The sequence below is a fragment of the Protopterus annectens genome, chromosome 2.part1 (genome assembly GCF_019279795.1).
Source record: "Protopterus annectens isolate FY-2018-M chromosome 2.part1, PAN1.0, whole genome shotgun sequence".
NCBI lineage: Eukaryota > Metazoa > Chordata > Ceratodontiformes > Protopteridae > Protopterus > Protopterus annectens.
Genome location: NC_056729.1, coordinates 430,073,178 through 430,089,338, shown reverse-complemented (window position 1 = coordinate 430,089,338; position 16,161 = coordinate 430,073,178). Strand labels below are relative to the sequence as shown.

Sequence of the window (16,161 nt, the reverse complement as noted above, 5' to 3'; positions counted from 1 at the left end):
TTCCAGGATAGGATCCTTTCCTTATTATGTCTGCAGTTAGACTTACCAAACGAGCATCATGGGATATGGGGTGGTCTCGAGCCAGTATGCAGCTCTCGAGCTTTTGAAGATGGCCGAGTCGGAGCCGAGCATCGGCTCTGAACCCAGCCAGCAAGAAAGAAGGCGAGAAGAAGAGAACTAACATGGAACGTTATGGTAGGTACACAACTTCTTTTTACCTTACCCATATACAGTGTTCATTGCCTGAGTGGAATATACAGCATTATTTCAGACAGCATGAGCAGAACACAGGTTTGAACCTTATTCTGGTTATTGCACTACATTAATTTCAGACATTTGTGGCTACATTCTTTATTCATTAATATTTAACAGTTGACTGGTGTCAGATTAGAGCACACATGCAGTGATTACAGGAATAATGAACACTTATTTGAAAAGATTACTTATCAAAGCTCACTCCTGTGATAAACTGAATTGAAAATGTTCCCTAAAATCCGCCATTTAGACACATGGATAGTAGTTCAGGACTTCAGTAACCTTACCCATATACCATGTTCATTGCCTGGGTGGAATATACAGCATTATGTCAGACAAAATGAGCATTACACAGGCTTGAACTTTACTCTGGGTAATACACTACATTTATTTCAGACAGTTTTTTGCTGCATTCTTTATTAATTTACATGTCACCGTTGACTGGTTTCAGATTTGAACACATGCAGTGAATACAGGAATAGTGAACACTTTTTATTTGAAAACATTACATATCAAAGCATCATCACCTTATAGATTTTATTGACTAATGCTGCTTCAAGTCTGGCATGTAGACCATGAATAGCTTTGTAAGTCGTCTAATAAATAACCCATATACCCTGACCATTAACTGATTGCAACCTACAGCATATTTCAGACAATGAGCAGACCAGAACAGTGACTCTTAATATTGGTAGACCACAACATTAACTGATGTTTGGAAGCTATACTACACAGTACTGCATGTTTACCTGATTTAACTTGCCTTACCATTTCAAGTAGGCAGTGACACATTACTAAATATATTACATGCCCCAGGTGTGTCATACCTGATTGTTAAGACTGCAAACTTTGTAATTAATTTATTTTAAGATTACATTATGCATTACATTACATTATTATTTTGATATTTCCCTACTTACTGCACTCTTGCCTTATCCTGGCCAGGCGCCCTGCATGGGACTGGACATTGCGAGCCCTCTCGTCTGCAGCTGTTGAAAGAGAAGCAAACCATTATGCATACCAGTTTTGCACAGATTCAGCTTGTATGTTTCTGAAGTACTGGCAAACATACTTACATATCTGTGGGGTCTACCCAGCCTGAGCTTCTTGGACCAGGTGTGCAAGGTTCCCCTCTACCTCTACTTCAGGTCATTGCAGTGGTTACAACACTGCTCACCAGTGAGGGAGATACCAGTAGCACTGGTAAGTTCCCTAGCCAACTGATCCCAGATGTCAGACTTACACTCTGAGCCCTGGTAATCACCCTGCAGCAGCCAGGATTCATAGTTCTTCACCAAGAGTCCAACAAACACTTTGGACTCCTGCCCACCACACCTCTGCACCCGAAAGCACACTCCTTCTCCAACACCACCAAGCATATTGACAGCCAAGTGAAGACTCCAATGAATGGTGTGAAATTCCCACCTATTGACCTGTATATAGGCTGCGTTCCCACCTTTACTTTCAAAAAAGTGCTGGATCGCTTAGCATCATGCAAACTCACACACATTGTTTCAGTGAAGCTGAGCATCGTGCAAACTCACACAAACCATGTTTAAGCGTAACTTAGCAATGCGCAAACATTGAAGACCATTGACCATGTTTAAGCAGTGCGTAGCATTGTGTGGATTTTATTAATGTAACAATTTTTTAATTTTAAATGAAATTGCTGTTTCGGTCACCTGTTACATTTTCACAGCAATAAATGTAAAACATATGACTGGTCAGGACTCGAACCTGGGACCTACAGTGTAGGTCATGACTCAATATAGCTAGCTACTTGAATAGTACACAGAAGCAGTATATCTTCACTTATACTACTAAGATGCCTGTTAGCATTGCACAACAAAAGGTTTGCGTGTTGCTAAGCACGACTCAACTACAACAATTAAATACATCCAGATTTTATTTTGCATTGCTAAGCACCACACCACTACAGCTCAGCAACACTAAGCACCATGTCGCACCACACAAACAGAGACAAATATAAATTACAATTGATTACATCCAGTTTCTATTTTTACATATATACTAGATGTCAGGTGTATATGTAAAAGCACAGCTTGGCATCGCCAAGCAGCACGCTGCAAACAACACATAATAAAATAAAAAAAAAATAATAATATACTGTCCTGTGCTTACCACCTGTCCAGACATCATTTTCTGGACAATCCACAAGTATGTGGCAGCCTGTACACTGCTGCTTGCATGGATTCAATGTCCATATTACTGTGATCTCCCTTGTTAGTGCACCATAATTCATATGTATGGCGCACTGCCGGTGAGGAACCGTGGCCATGTACATGGATGCATTCCATGTAGGCTCAACACGGAGCTTACATGGATTTTATTAAATCCCGGGGCAACATCTTTTTTTCCTTTTTGCATTTGCAGTCTAAACTTGGTCATTGTACTTACTGTATGTAACTCTTTTACTCTAGTATTTTTTTACATATTTCATGCATGTATGCAACTACTTTTTTTTTTTTGTAAAACTGGAGCTTTTCTTCTCGGGCCTCCACTGAAAAAGGGCTGCTGCCCAGTTGGGCTAACCCAGTTGACAAATGTCAAATAAATAAATAATTGAGGTGTTTTTTTTCTGTCCATAAGGAGCATGGATTGCTCCTTAAATCAGGATTGCTATATCAGAGAATGGAGTTAATTTTTTTGTTCCTCAAATTAAAGGGTGGTGGGTGGTGGATCAGAGGACATCAGGTGCTAGATACGAATTATATATATTATATTGCATTATATCATATGTGTGTGTGTGTGTGTGTGTGTGTGTGTGTGTGTGTGTGTGTGTGTACATATACAGTGTATATATATATATATATATATATATATATATATATATATATATATAAAACATGCACATGTAGGTATTTGCCGATGGCCTGCAAGTTTGTTACTATTTCAGCTGCTGTTTTAGTAATATTTAAGCTGCACATAAATCATAGTTTAATGGTTAAACTCTTCTTACAGCTGATAACAAAACCATGGAAGGAAAGGCAGCTTATCGAGTTGGTTTAGCATTCCTGGCTGCAGGAGACTCAAAGATGGCAATAAAAGTAAGTTTCATCATGTATATTTCACTAGATGACATTTTCTTGTGTAGGTGCTTCACGTGTGAAGACTCTTCTACAGGAATTACATTGGCTTCACTCTAAAATATTTCTGCACAAGCAGTTCAAGATTACAAGGACTGTATACTAATGAATACTGCATGATTCTTGGAACTGTTCTCTTTCTGCTGTAGTTTGAATTCAGGTAATAAGATATATTTAGATGATATCTTAAAGGTATATTTCATGGGGTAGCTTTTGCTAGTTATTAGACTGTTTGTAACATTTGTGAAATCATCATTAACAAACTATCAGGTATGAGAGCAGAGAAAAAAGGCCAGGAACCAAAACTGAGTGCAGAGAAAAAAGAGGTGTGGTTTGTCTGCTGGTGGAATTTTTGTGTTTTACATTTTAAACGATCAGACATATTTAAAATGTGTGTCATTTTTTTATATTTCCTGGGTATACAGTCACGTTCTCAGAACAGTCTTGTCTCCATTTCTGTAAGTGTTTATTTGTTATGAATGTGAATAAAATGATTTTTATGTTTATGCAACATGATATTTTATCTCCTTTTGTAGGTCATCATTATTGTCATCAGCCCCCTTTATCCCATTTTTACATGGGGTTGGGATTTCACATCAACACTAGTCCATGTGTCTACATCACCTAGAGCCAATGTTTATACATCTGGGTGGCTAGATCTTACCTAGAAAGTTTACTGCATAAAAATATAGTTTATTATTAAAAGCACAAAAACACACCGTACAGGGCAAACGTGGTACTGCTCAAGGAACAAGAGCAGATAATAAATAAAATCAACAACAAAGCAGTCCACGAACCATGCAGTCCATAATATAAGTCCACCATAAATAACAAATGACAGAAAAAAGTTGCACACTATAGCACTACTGACTAACATCTAAACCTTAAAAATAAATGTTATAAAATATATGCAAGAATAAAGTCAGTAGTGCTGAAGTGTGCAACTTTTTTTCTGTGATTTTACTTTAAATTAATACATTTGTGTGGTTTAATACAAGCTGATTGGTTCATGCGTACTATTTAAATGAGTTTAGACCAGTATTTGTTTGATGGTCTGAAGAAGCTCTTATGTGAAAGCGCTTACCAGTTTTGAAATAAAATAGAATTCATTTTTTATTTATGGTGGACTTATTTTATGGACTGCATGATTCGTGGACTGCTTTGTTGTTGATTTTATAGTTTATTATTATTTTTCCTTTTCCTCCAGCTAATCAGTAGCTGTTCCTGGTGCCCTTACTTAATGTTTGGTTATCTAAACCCGGCTTTTTCCAAAGATCTAATCCAAAATTTGGGCAAGAGAGGTCAATGACATACTGCCAATAGAGTTGTTTTTTGTTTTATGCCATGCCCGTAATCCCACTTCCATAGAGAACACATGTAATGACACAATCATGCAATCCCATGTCTGTTGTGGTGAATGCTGTACCACCCCAGTCTGTACTGAACAAGAGTAGCAGCACTAACCAAAGAACCCATCCCCTCCTTCGGCCAATGTTGTGGCATAGAATGTTGAAGTCCTGCTTAAGGTCCAGGTGACTTGAGTTTGATTAGTAGCTTGGACATATGAAGCACCTGCACAGAAAACTGGACATGCCCATCCTGTGGGGGAGGGTGTGCACTTGAGCATGCCTCACAGTTAATCCCTGTTGGCGGCTGGAACAACAGGAGGGGATGTGATGAAAGGAGGTACTGCCAGCACAGCTAGCTGGAATTTTGTAAATAATTATGTAATTTGTGAAAATCAAACTAATTTATATAAGATGCTTGTGTTACAAATGTATTAAAACTGTCATGTGTATATCAAACTGCTCTGTACAGATGTTTGTGGTGAAAAGGTATTTGTAAAGTGGTCGTGCTTAAAATGTATCCACAGTGTGTCCTTCTGGAAGAGAACAGAAATGCACACCCACTATTATAACTGTTTAAATGCATATGCTTAATAGAGGAAACTGGAGGGTTAACCTCAGTTCAGCAAACTTTAGAAAAATATTTGAAATTAAATCACTTTATAGGCTAGGCCATGAAGAGGCTATCTGGCAGGTTTCAATGCAGCTAGAAACACAAAGTCTGTACTAGGAAGCTTTCTGTATTGTTTTTGAGGTGAACTAATTTCTACTTTGGAAGCATGAATGCATGCAACTGTTTTATGACTTCCAGCACCTACCAAAGATCTGAGCAAAAGCCCTTGTCTGGTATTTTTACAGGTAGATACTAAACACTGCCAGCTGCCAGCAGTGGGAGTTTGCATGAGAACTAGAAGTCAGATGACTAGAAATTATGTCATTCTGCAAGGTATCCCATCAATAATGTTTTAGATATTATTTTGAGAAGTCTCTGAGCGAAATAGAGCATTCTGTTTTGGACCTACATTACTTACTATATGGAGGACTCTGCTCTGATGCATGCAAACACTTTTTGGTTTGGAAAGAAACACTCATTTTGCATCTTTTTTTTCCCAAAATATCTCTATTTCAATTTCCTTTTTTTCCAAATAATAACAACAGTACAATAACTCAAAAACACAAATAAACAATACAAATACATATCTAAAGAAAAGTCAACAATCTCGTTCCAAGAAAATTATACATATATATATATATATATATATATATATATATATATATATATATATATATATATATATATACAGTATATACTATTTTGCATCTTTAAACATGATCTTTAAGTTTTCTCTGCAGATCTGTGACATCTTTATAGTCAGAGCAAAATTATATCAAAGTTTGACTTCACTGTGATAATTTCTTTTTAATAATGGTTGATATGTTTCATGTAAATGACCTTGCTGTTATATCTTGGGGTAGTTTTGCCCTACTTTTCAAATATTAAACTTTTATCATAAGATGTCAGCATTGTGTTGTATGTCTGCAAGTGATTCATTCATGACATTTAAGTAGTTGTTTCAGAAGTTAAATTACTCCCAGGATGTTTCTGCTAAATCTGAACACATGAACATTTATAATCTTATCGGTTTAATATGTAGTTCTAATCAGAGCAACCCATTTGTCCTTCATGCACAAACATAGAATGGGTAAACAAATGTAATGTGTTTTTCTTTCATGGGCTGTGTGGTTTTAGATCAGTTATATATAAATACCTCAAGTGAATATGTTTCTTTTGTATTGCTTTAGTTCACAGGGCCTGATGTTTTAAAAATGTAATCATCTTACTACAAAAATTCCTATCTTAACACAATTATGACACTTTGGGACATGCTTTTGTGTCAGTTAAAACATGCACACTTCATTCATAGTATGAAAAACTGGTTTCAAAAATATACTAAAAGTCTACAGTGAAACTAATATAAATGCTAGATTTTTGTTCCATACATTCCATCATGAGCACATCAGTATATACATGTTAAGATTATATGCTACGATGTATGTTAAATTATTAATACCCTGATGATATGCTAGAAATTATAGAATCCTACTCATTATTTCATTGTGGATCTGAAAGGCTATAACTGTCTAGTGCTTCTATAACTATTTCTGATCTACAGTAAAAGGCTGTAAGAGTGGATTTCCTTTGGGTGCTCCGGTTTCCTCCCACATTCCACAGACATGCATGCAGTAGGTGGATTGGACACTCTCTCTCCTATGGCCAATTTAGAAAGTGTGTTTTTGCGAGTGTGTGGTACAAATGAACTATCGTGGTAAGGCTAGCCACCCGACGTTGTAAACTTTGGCTCAAGATGACTGTCAGTCTTAAAGTGACACCCTGACCCCATGTGTAAAAAATGGGAAAAGGGGTTGAGGATGGATGGAATGGGGCATAAAAATCTTAGTCTTGTGAACAGTGGGTAGGAAAATGACTGACTCGTTAATTTCCTTTGGTTTTCATCTTTATGCCACGATTAACAAAACAAACAGTGAAATGAACAAAAAGTGGGAATGTTACTGATAGTGAAATCTAGGCACTCGCATTATTACATGTGTGGCATACAAGTGTCATTTGGCTACCTCCCCATTATTGTGTATTCCATTAGTGTTGCAAGTCTGGAAATTCGTTTGTCTGATCCAGGCATTTGCTTTACTGTGTGATTTTTATGCAAGTTGTTTTCATAAACAGTACCTTTATGTATTTATAAAAACGGAATAGCATAACTTTGTACTTGCCTTTTTATCTATTTTGTGATTGCTTTAGCTACAAAGCAGTTGTCACTGTGTGTCTTTGACTGCACTTATAACATTGGTCATTCTGTGAAAGTCTGTTTAGAATTGTAGATGAATGACAAAATGTTTTTATTATTTATTTATTTGACATTTGTCGAATACAATCTACAGTAAAACAGTTACTCAAATGTAGATAAAGCTTCACAGTACAATATAGTAAGAGGCATTATAACAATGAAGAAAAATATAGGAAAGAAATATACAATAAAACGTTTGAATTTACATAACACATTGGGTTTATTGCACTGCTGGGAACATTTATCACTATTGATAGCCAAATGCATGTGACTGTATAATGTCAAGAATGGATCTATATTTAACTGCAATCTATTTGTTACTGTTCTGTCTGCATCATCAGCAGTTTTGGAACCCTACATATATAATCACATTAATTAAAGATGTTTTTAAACTTGCTGTGTGTGCTATTTGCTTAAGTTAAAGTTTCATGCAAACACAATTAAATCCCCCCCCCCTTGTCCAGATACAAACTTCCTAAAAGTAAAGAAAATAAAATGTGGACCATATCTTATGTTCATTTCATTGTTAAAAAGTGTGTGTTGGGGGGGGGTGGTGAGTATGTATATTCAGTGGCGGATCCAGGATTTTGCAAAAGGTGGGGCGCAGTCTGTAAAGTTAACACGTGAGGTGGGGAGGCGGGAAATCAGAACACTGGGGAAGGGTGACGTGACAGGATCGCCTTAAGATATTGTATCAGCATGCGTGAAAATGCAGCAGCATACAGTCAGTTGCAAATCATTGGGGTTGGATTTAAAATAATGGTTAAAAGTCTTCACCAAAGTACAGGGTTTGATTCTGACCTCAGCTTATTAGCTAAACTTATAATTACCATTTATGGTAGTTAGCCTAATATTCTCATATGATCCAATGAACCTGGTGTGGCTGTGTTTGTGGAGGTACGTAACTCCTATACAGCACACAGCATATTAGCAGACATTACCAGTTGTTTCAAGACATACCTGGAAGATATATTTGGTTGGCCATGTGAAGTCAGTTCTTTTCTACAGCATATCTGACATAAGCATTATTAAGCCCTGGTGGTGCAGCGGTAGCGTTGTCGCCTCACAGCAAGAGGTTCTCCTGTTCTATTCTCGTCTGGAGTGCCTTCTGTGTGGAGTCTGCATGTCCTCCCCATGGTCGAGTGCTGTTCGAAAGACATGCGTGAATGGCGTGCCTTCGTTGAAGGTTGGGCATCTACCTGGCACCTCGGCACCGTAAAAATCTACTGCCAATCATTAGCAGGCCGGAGTTCGGCTGTGGCAACCTCTAACCGGGAAAAGCCGAAAGAAGAAGAAGTAAAAGGCTGTAAGAAACCATGCATTCCCACTAGTACCTTGTCATCCTGCTAGCTGCTCTGAAAAAAATTATACTAGAATGCAGGCCCAGTATTATTCTGGCATTGGAAGCAAAGGAATTTACTGCACTGACTGTGGGCAGACAAGTACAGTGTTTAATGAAAAAAGGCATATAAATGCTTCAACAACACAAGATACTAGTGTGTGTGCATTTATTTTTCCTGAGTATTGTCTTTGTGTACCCCATTAAGGAATATGCATTGACTATATTTACCAAAGAAAGAGTTTTTTGCATCATAGGAGATCTTCTTTGTTTACAAATAATTGCTTTATGCATGCAGCCTTTACTGCAAATGAGGAAATGGAAATGTTTTCCTTTCTCCAAGGACCTAGTTGCAGGAGCCCTGACAACTTTTTGTCCTTCTCTACTGCTGTACAGTGGAAGGGCGTGGGCTCATGGTTTATTCACTTGCAGGAAATGTTCTTTTTTAACTGACATTAACAATATTTATTAGGTTTGGCAAAATACTGGTGGCGTAGCTCAGATGGAAATACTACGATCAGTTGACAGTTGTATCTTAGTGGTATGATCAACCAGAACGTTTAGAATTCATTGTCTTATTTGAGGCTTTGCTGCTCATATATGCCATGCATGGGGAGATTCCGTATACACTGTTTTAGTTCAAGATCACAGAAATTTGGAAAAAGGGGAAATTTCCAAAATTCAAAAACTATGTTCAGTCAACTGGTCGCTACTCTAGGAGATACCAGAACCCTTACTGGTGGAACCCTAATATTGTTCTCCTCAAACCTAGCTTGAAAGTGAAATCTGCTTTATAAATCACTTTCAGTGGTAGTGTGTACAATGGCCTCTACTTTCCTTCCCAAAGAGAATTCTAACAATCTTAAATAGCTTTTGAGTGGAGTGACTGATTTTGATCCTTTTGGTTTATAGGTTCTCAAAAATTTTGGTTTATAGGTTTTCAAAAATATATGTACTTTACTTGCACTCTTAATTCAAGTAAGAGAACTTCTTGTTTATGTTTTTTCATGTGCATTGAAATGCAGGAAGATACTGTTCCAAAAAAATTGAAATAAATGTTGGTTCAGCTCTACACTTAATGCATCTTTTTCACTAGAAATGGAGTTTTGCTGTGTTGTTTGTATGTGCGTGCGTGTGTGTGTGTATGTGTGTGTGTGTGTATGTGTATCTATATATCTATATCTATCTACAAATATATATATATATATATATATATATATATATATATATATATATATATATATATATATATATATATATATAGGTTCATAGGTAGGTACTAGGCTATCGGCCCTAGGGCCCATACAAGCCTAGCCAAAAAATGTACCCTGGCTTTCGCCACCCAAGAAATTTATTTTCCTGTGCCCCTGTCGAGCAGAGCCACAGAAGAGATCCCCGGGGTTAATTTCCCATTTCCCATCCAATCATCAAGATTTATTTTGAAGAGTGTTAATGAGGAGCTCTGTTTGACATAGATAGGTAGTCTGTTCCAGATTATGGGAAGTCTCTTGGGCAGGTATCTATCCCTCCAGCATGTTCTGTTTATTGTGGTGGCAAGGTTTAGGTCCCTAGAACATGTAGCTCGGAGGGATTGGGATTTCTTTAAGTGGAGCATGTCCAACAGCTCTGGGTTTGACATAGCTTATATCTAAAAATCTATCTGTATATCTACACACACACACACATATACATATATATATATATATACGTACACACGCAGACACACACTAAACAGGATACAGTTCTTTTAAGCAAATGAGGAATCAGTTTGTTCTCAGAAGAATCCTGTTTAACAGTAGTCATGCTAGTTGTCCATTAGTATTTGGAGAAAAGTTGAATGTGGTCTTCTTTTAAGAATCAATGCACTACACGTATACTTACATAGTCTGCTTAATGAAATCTCTATCTGTCTGTCTAAAGGAAACCCATATGCTTAGGAATATAGCCACTTTCCTCCCATAGGATGTCTGGTTATTTAATCACGTGACTATGGCAGCAGCCAGTATACCTTGTGGTATTATGCAGTTCGTCAGCTGCATTACTGACATGGTAAGGACATACTTACGTAAAGCTTGGGGCTCCTAGATCTGTAGGCAGGGGTCTCAGCAGCTGTTTGTCTGTTTTTCCTCAGAATTTTCATCTCCTTTATCCCTTTGTGCTGTTGCCACCTCAGGCAGTCTTCTTATAGCGTCCGCGAAAGAACAGCTGCTAAGAAATTGCCATTTCCTTCACTTGTCACTGTATGCACGTGACTGTTTTCTTCCCCATTACTCAAAAAATAACACTTCTGTTTTTATAAGCACGTCTTCTTATTAGCATGTGCCCGACGTATTTACTGGTGGACAGCACGTTTGTCAAATTACTGCTGGATTTGCTAGTAGGATGACTATGAGAAATTATACAGATTGCAAAATCATCTGCTTAATGTAGTTTACTAGTCTAATAGTCAGAATACAGTTTATTTATGTTTCCAGTTTTGCTCTTAATGATTCAAATTTATCAGAGGTTTATCATTATTAACCTACTATTTAGAGAAATACCACACTTGTATTGTTATGCTTTAAAATGATTTTTTAAATGTATCCAAACTGCTATTTATGTAAAAGCCTGTATCCTAAAGGAATTAATTGTCCATTTATGAATATATGTGCACTTGGAAGGTGTGAATACTACAGCAGAATAAATGCCAAGTGTTCTAGCAGTAGAATTTTCTTATATCTCCTGTGTTTATACCCAACAGGAATACAAATTAAACATGCTGAATCTTTAATCTTTTTGCAGAACCTGAATATAAAATATCAAGCTATGATTTTATGCACCACTATTCATTTTCCAAAATTCTGTATGTGCATTTGAAATACAAAATCAGTACAGTGTTGTTATTGTTCTGTAAGAAAAGCTTACATTAACTGATTTTCTGATAAAGGCACTATCCTATTCATAATCACATGGGAACAGGAGCCTGGAAAGTAACAGGCATAAAGTAAAGAATCGGTCCTGGATGTGTTGCCAATTCATTACTGGATACAATGTGCGCACATGCGCGAGCACACACACACACACACACACACACACACACACACAGAACTATGGTTAGTTTGTAAGACTGCAGGTTCAGTCACAAGTAATGTATTTTCAGTTTGATAGGAAAAGGAAGATTCTGGTTGAAAAGCCACAGCACAAGGAGGACATCCAGAATTGGAGCAGAAGGCACCACATTCAGGAAGCAAACTAGCAAACCACACACTTTTAGGCAAAACATATAACCACTGTCCACCTCTGCCACTTAGAAAAATGTTGTAACTGCTTTTTTCAAATGTTTGTACAGTAAACTCTCAGTTAACCGTCACCCGTAGATGATGGATAACTGTAGTTTCTGGTTGCTTGAGAGTTACTATTAAAAATAGGCCTGACTAATACTGTACTCTATACTGTTTGTTTGGTTTGACTTGTTCTCAGGTTGGAGAGGGAAGGAATATATTCATTTATCCTTTTTAAAACTCAAAAACGTAAGGTATGTTTCGGCAGGGGGAAAACAGAAAGTGCAACACATCAAAATTGTACTGTATTTCTTCAATTTTTTTGCCGGCTGCTTGAGTTCCTGTTACCTGAGAGTTTACTCTACTGAGTTTCCAGGGGCAAAAAAAAAAAAAAAAGGAGCATGTTATTTTCTTTTTCACCCTGCTTGACTAGTTTCATTTTGCCCACTGCAGCAAACAGAAATACAAAGGGAATGTGTACTGCCATTCATTTGCAACCTAAACAATGAGAATCGTGTACATGTAGTTTGCAAAACTCTATTCTAAGTATTTTAAAGACCACTGCACTAGAAAAGCATCCTTAAACTGAAGGATAGCTCATTAGTGTCATATGCACAGTGTTCAAAGTACTCAGAAAAAATAAATTATTGTGTGTATGGTGATGGGATGAGGATACTTGTAAGAATATTGATAAATTGCCAGTAGAGCCACTGTTAGATTTGTCATTTCTCAGAATTCCAGGTAATGTTTATTGACATTGGTATTTCAGCATTGTGTAGAAAAAGAAACAAATGTCAGAATTCTTCAGATTTTGAACAAGTATCACAAATTGCTGTCTGAAATGTTTTATACCATAGTGTGAAGTACTATTAAAACTGGGTAAATGTAAACCAAAATCACATTCATGTGTTCTGTATGAAAATAGTTTTGGGGGCAACAAATTAGTGTTTGTAAGTCTATATGTAATACAGTGTTTTGCCTTTTTAATTTTACTTACTAAAATGAGTTTACATATATCCAGATGTTTTATAGTGCAGACATTTAGAATATATTTACCTTCTTAACCAGCAACAATACTGTTTTGTAAAATGTGCATAAAATGTTCAAATTTTTAAGTAACTCCTTTGAAGGTGACACCTCTGTAATCTTAGAAACACCAGACACACACACACATACCCATTTGTGTACCTTTTTTTTAATTGGCAGTGTAAAAGCAAACATTAATGTCTATAATTATGCCAAGCACACACTGCATATTCTCTGGTAGCCAGTGCTGGGTACAGACATGCATTATCTATTTAGCGAAGACACTTGTGGCTTAAGCGACTGCTGAAACTTGACAGCCTAGAAAGATTGTAGCAGACACTGCAGTGCTGCAAAAATGATTCACACCCCTAAATCTGATTCATAGTACTGTTCTACAAAAACATTTCTTCTTAGATCATGTAGTCTGTACTTACCCAGCCTCCATTCTTTAAACTCTCTCCTTGTCTCATTCTTTGTCTGGTTGTGTTTTTCATCTGTGCTGTTCCATGGATCCCATTCCTCCAGTTTCAGTCTGCTAACTTGTCTGCTGGGCCCTCATGTACTGTCATCATTACTTTGGTCACAGCACTGTTTCATGGTTGCCACTGCTTGATGCTCAGCACAATACTGGCTTATTTTGTCAATAACCATTTATTTGTTGCTAGAAGAGAAAGAGCCATTACATTCGACCTCCCTGTTTCATCAATTATGGATAGATTATTGGATGTGAACATCTGCAAAAGCTTGCTGTTGGACTCACCTCCTGGCTGGGATTAGATAAAGTATTAAACTGCTGTTTATTGTCAGGCCAGAACTCTACAGGAAGGCCAGGGGAATTTCAGAAATAGCACCCTCCCCCATCAGCAGCCACCTCAAATTGTTTAGCATTTCCACTGTGTCCCACTAGATGTTAAGACATTTATTATTTACACTTATTACTGGTTGTTATAACATAGTTGATAAAAGCTCCTGGCAGACATGGTACTTTCATTCATTGTTTGTCAAATCTGTCAGACTGTACACAAATCTTTTTTTGCCCTTTACATCACTGTTAAGGAGAATGGATAAGGCTACTTTCACAGTCCAGATTACTCTCTCATGGGCTGTGCCCTAGTCAGAAGATAGTTTTTCATATCAAAGACAATAGTTTATGCTTATGTAAAAATCCAGGCTTATACCTATCACCACTTTTAGAGTCATTATTTGTTTTGCTGCTATTAAAGTGTAATAAAAGTGTACAGTATTTTTTTTGTTAGACCATTTACATCATATTTATCCTGTCTGCAACAGTGTGTGAATGTTTCATTTGCTTCTGTAATTGATTTGCAGGTTCAATATAATTAAGTCATGCAGATATACATTTTTAAATGATTTGAATCTGATTATCTTTTAAGTAGGGAACCTGCATTCAGACTAAATGGAAAAGTGTTAGAGGTCAGAAAATGACTGAAACCATTTAATAATTTTCGTTACCTGCTTATCAATTTCAGGCTTAAAAGCAGTGGGTATATAGCAGGTAGTAATTAATTGTTGTGATTCCAGTCCAGCAAAGGGCACACAGATACAGACACACACACACACAGACACACACACACGCAGACACACACACAGACAGACACACACACACACACACACACACACACACACACACACACACACACCTTTCACAGTGAAGCTTACCAGTCCAAGTGCAGCATATCTTTGTGAAGCAGGAGGAACTGGAGACTCCAGTAGAAGTTCAGGCAACATAGAAAGGTCATGCAGACTCCTCACAGAAGTTATTCTAGCTAGGACACAAACTGGAGAACTAAGTATTGTAAGGTAAAAATGCGAACCACTGCACTACTGTGTATAGTTGCTATTTGGAATTATGTTGGATTTGAAGAAGAGTCACATTTTATAGTCAAATTAACTTAAATGACAAGGGAGAAATAATTTGTATTCTAAATCTAATTTAAAATAGCATGCAGATAGTTTCATAAGTTGGCATACTTTTTTTAAATATGAGCATATGTTGTATATGATTATATACTGAATTATCAAAATGCAACTGCATCAAAACTCAAGCAATCAATGCTAGCATTTCAAAATTTGATACATCACAAAACTAAAATAATTGATCAGGTCACCAAAACCCCAGAACTCATTGAGACCAAATTTGTCTGAATAATATTACAGAAAGTGTCTTTAAAGGGTATGGTGCAGGGTTAGGGTTAGCGGGTATTAATAGGGTGGCTAGAGGGGCATTCGTTTCCCAATATCACACTTCCTTTATCTGACATGCAGTCAATATTCCAGTCATATGAAATGTTAAATTTAAAATACATGGAACACTCACTATTTTTATTTATTTGTGTATAAAGGCAATGTATGTGGTAATATATGTGGACAAACTGGTGCAGCCCAGTCAACCAACAGTTTCTAAGAGGTGATAGGAAATCAGAGTACCAGGAGAAAACCCATATAGACATGAGGAGAACATGCAGTCTATGCACAGATGGTGAACAGAACTCAGGACTAATCTACAGACTCTGAAGCTGAGAAGCAGAGATCTTATCACTGCATAACCACATTGCCATTCATTTTAAATCATAATGATACACCTAGATGTCCAGGTATAATAAATAGAGTGTAAATTACGTTATCGAACTGGTAAAAGTTCGAATGTCATATGGTCGACACCATATGATCGAATTTTTAAATGTTCGAACATTTCAACAGAGATCTCCGTACAGTGTGGAATGGGAAGATTTCCTTTTCCTGCACTGTAGTGCGATCTCAGAGTTGGTATATTTAAACAGCAGGGGGGGGTGCAGCCCCCCCCCCCACGTGGGAGGTGCAGGGGGGGGTGCTTGCCTCCCTTGCTTAAAACAGTAAGGTAAGTTTTTTCTGTTGTTAATTTTTTTTTTTTAGCTTTTCAAACTTTTAAAAGTTTGATCATATGACTTCGACCATATGACATTT

General features: G+C 37.0%; 1 protein-coding gene across 3 annotated transcripts in view; it reads left to right on the top strand.

Annotated features, from left to right (window-relative positions):
* TTC29 (tetratricopeptide repeat domain 29) overlaps nt 1–16,161 on the top strand; it is a 3,626,200-nt gene that overhangs the window by 2,125,150 nt on the left and 1,484,889 nt on the right. For all 3 annotated transcript variants that reach the window (XM_044062243.1, XM_044062242.1, XM_044062241.1), the window contains exon 7: nt 3,238–3,323. In XM_044062243.1, the coding sequence (XP_043918178.1) occupies nt 3,238–3,323 (86 nt within the window). The remainder of the gene's footprint in view (nt 1–3,237; nt 3,324–16,161) is intronic.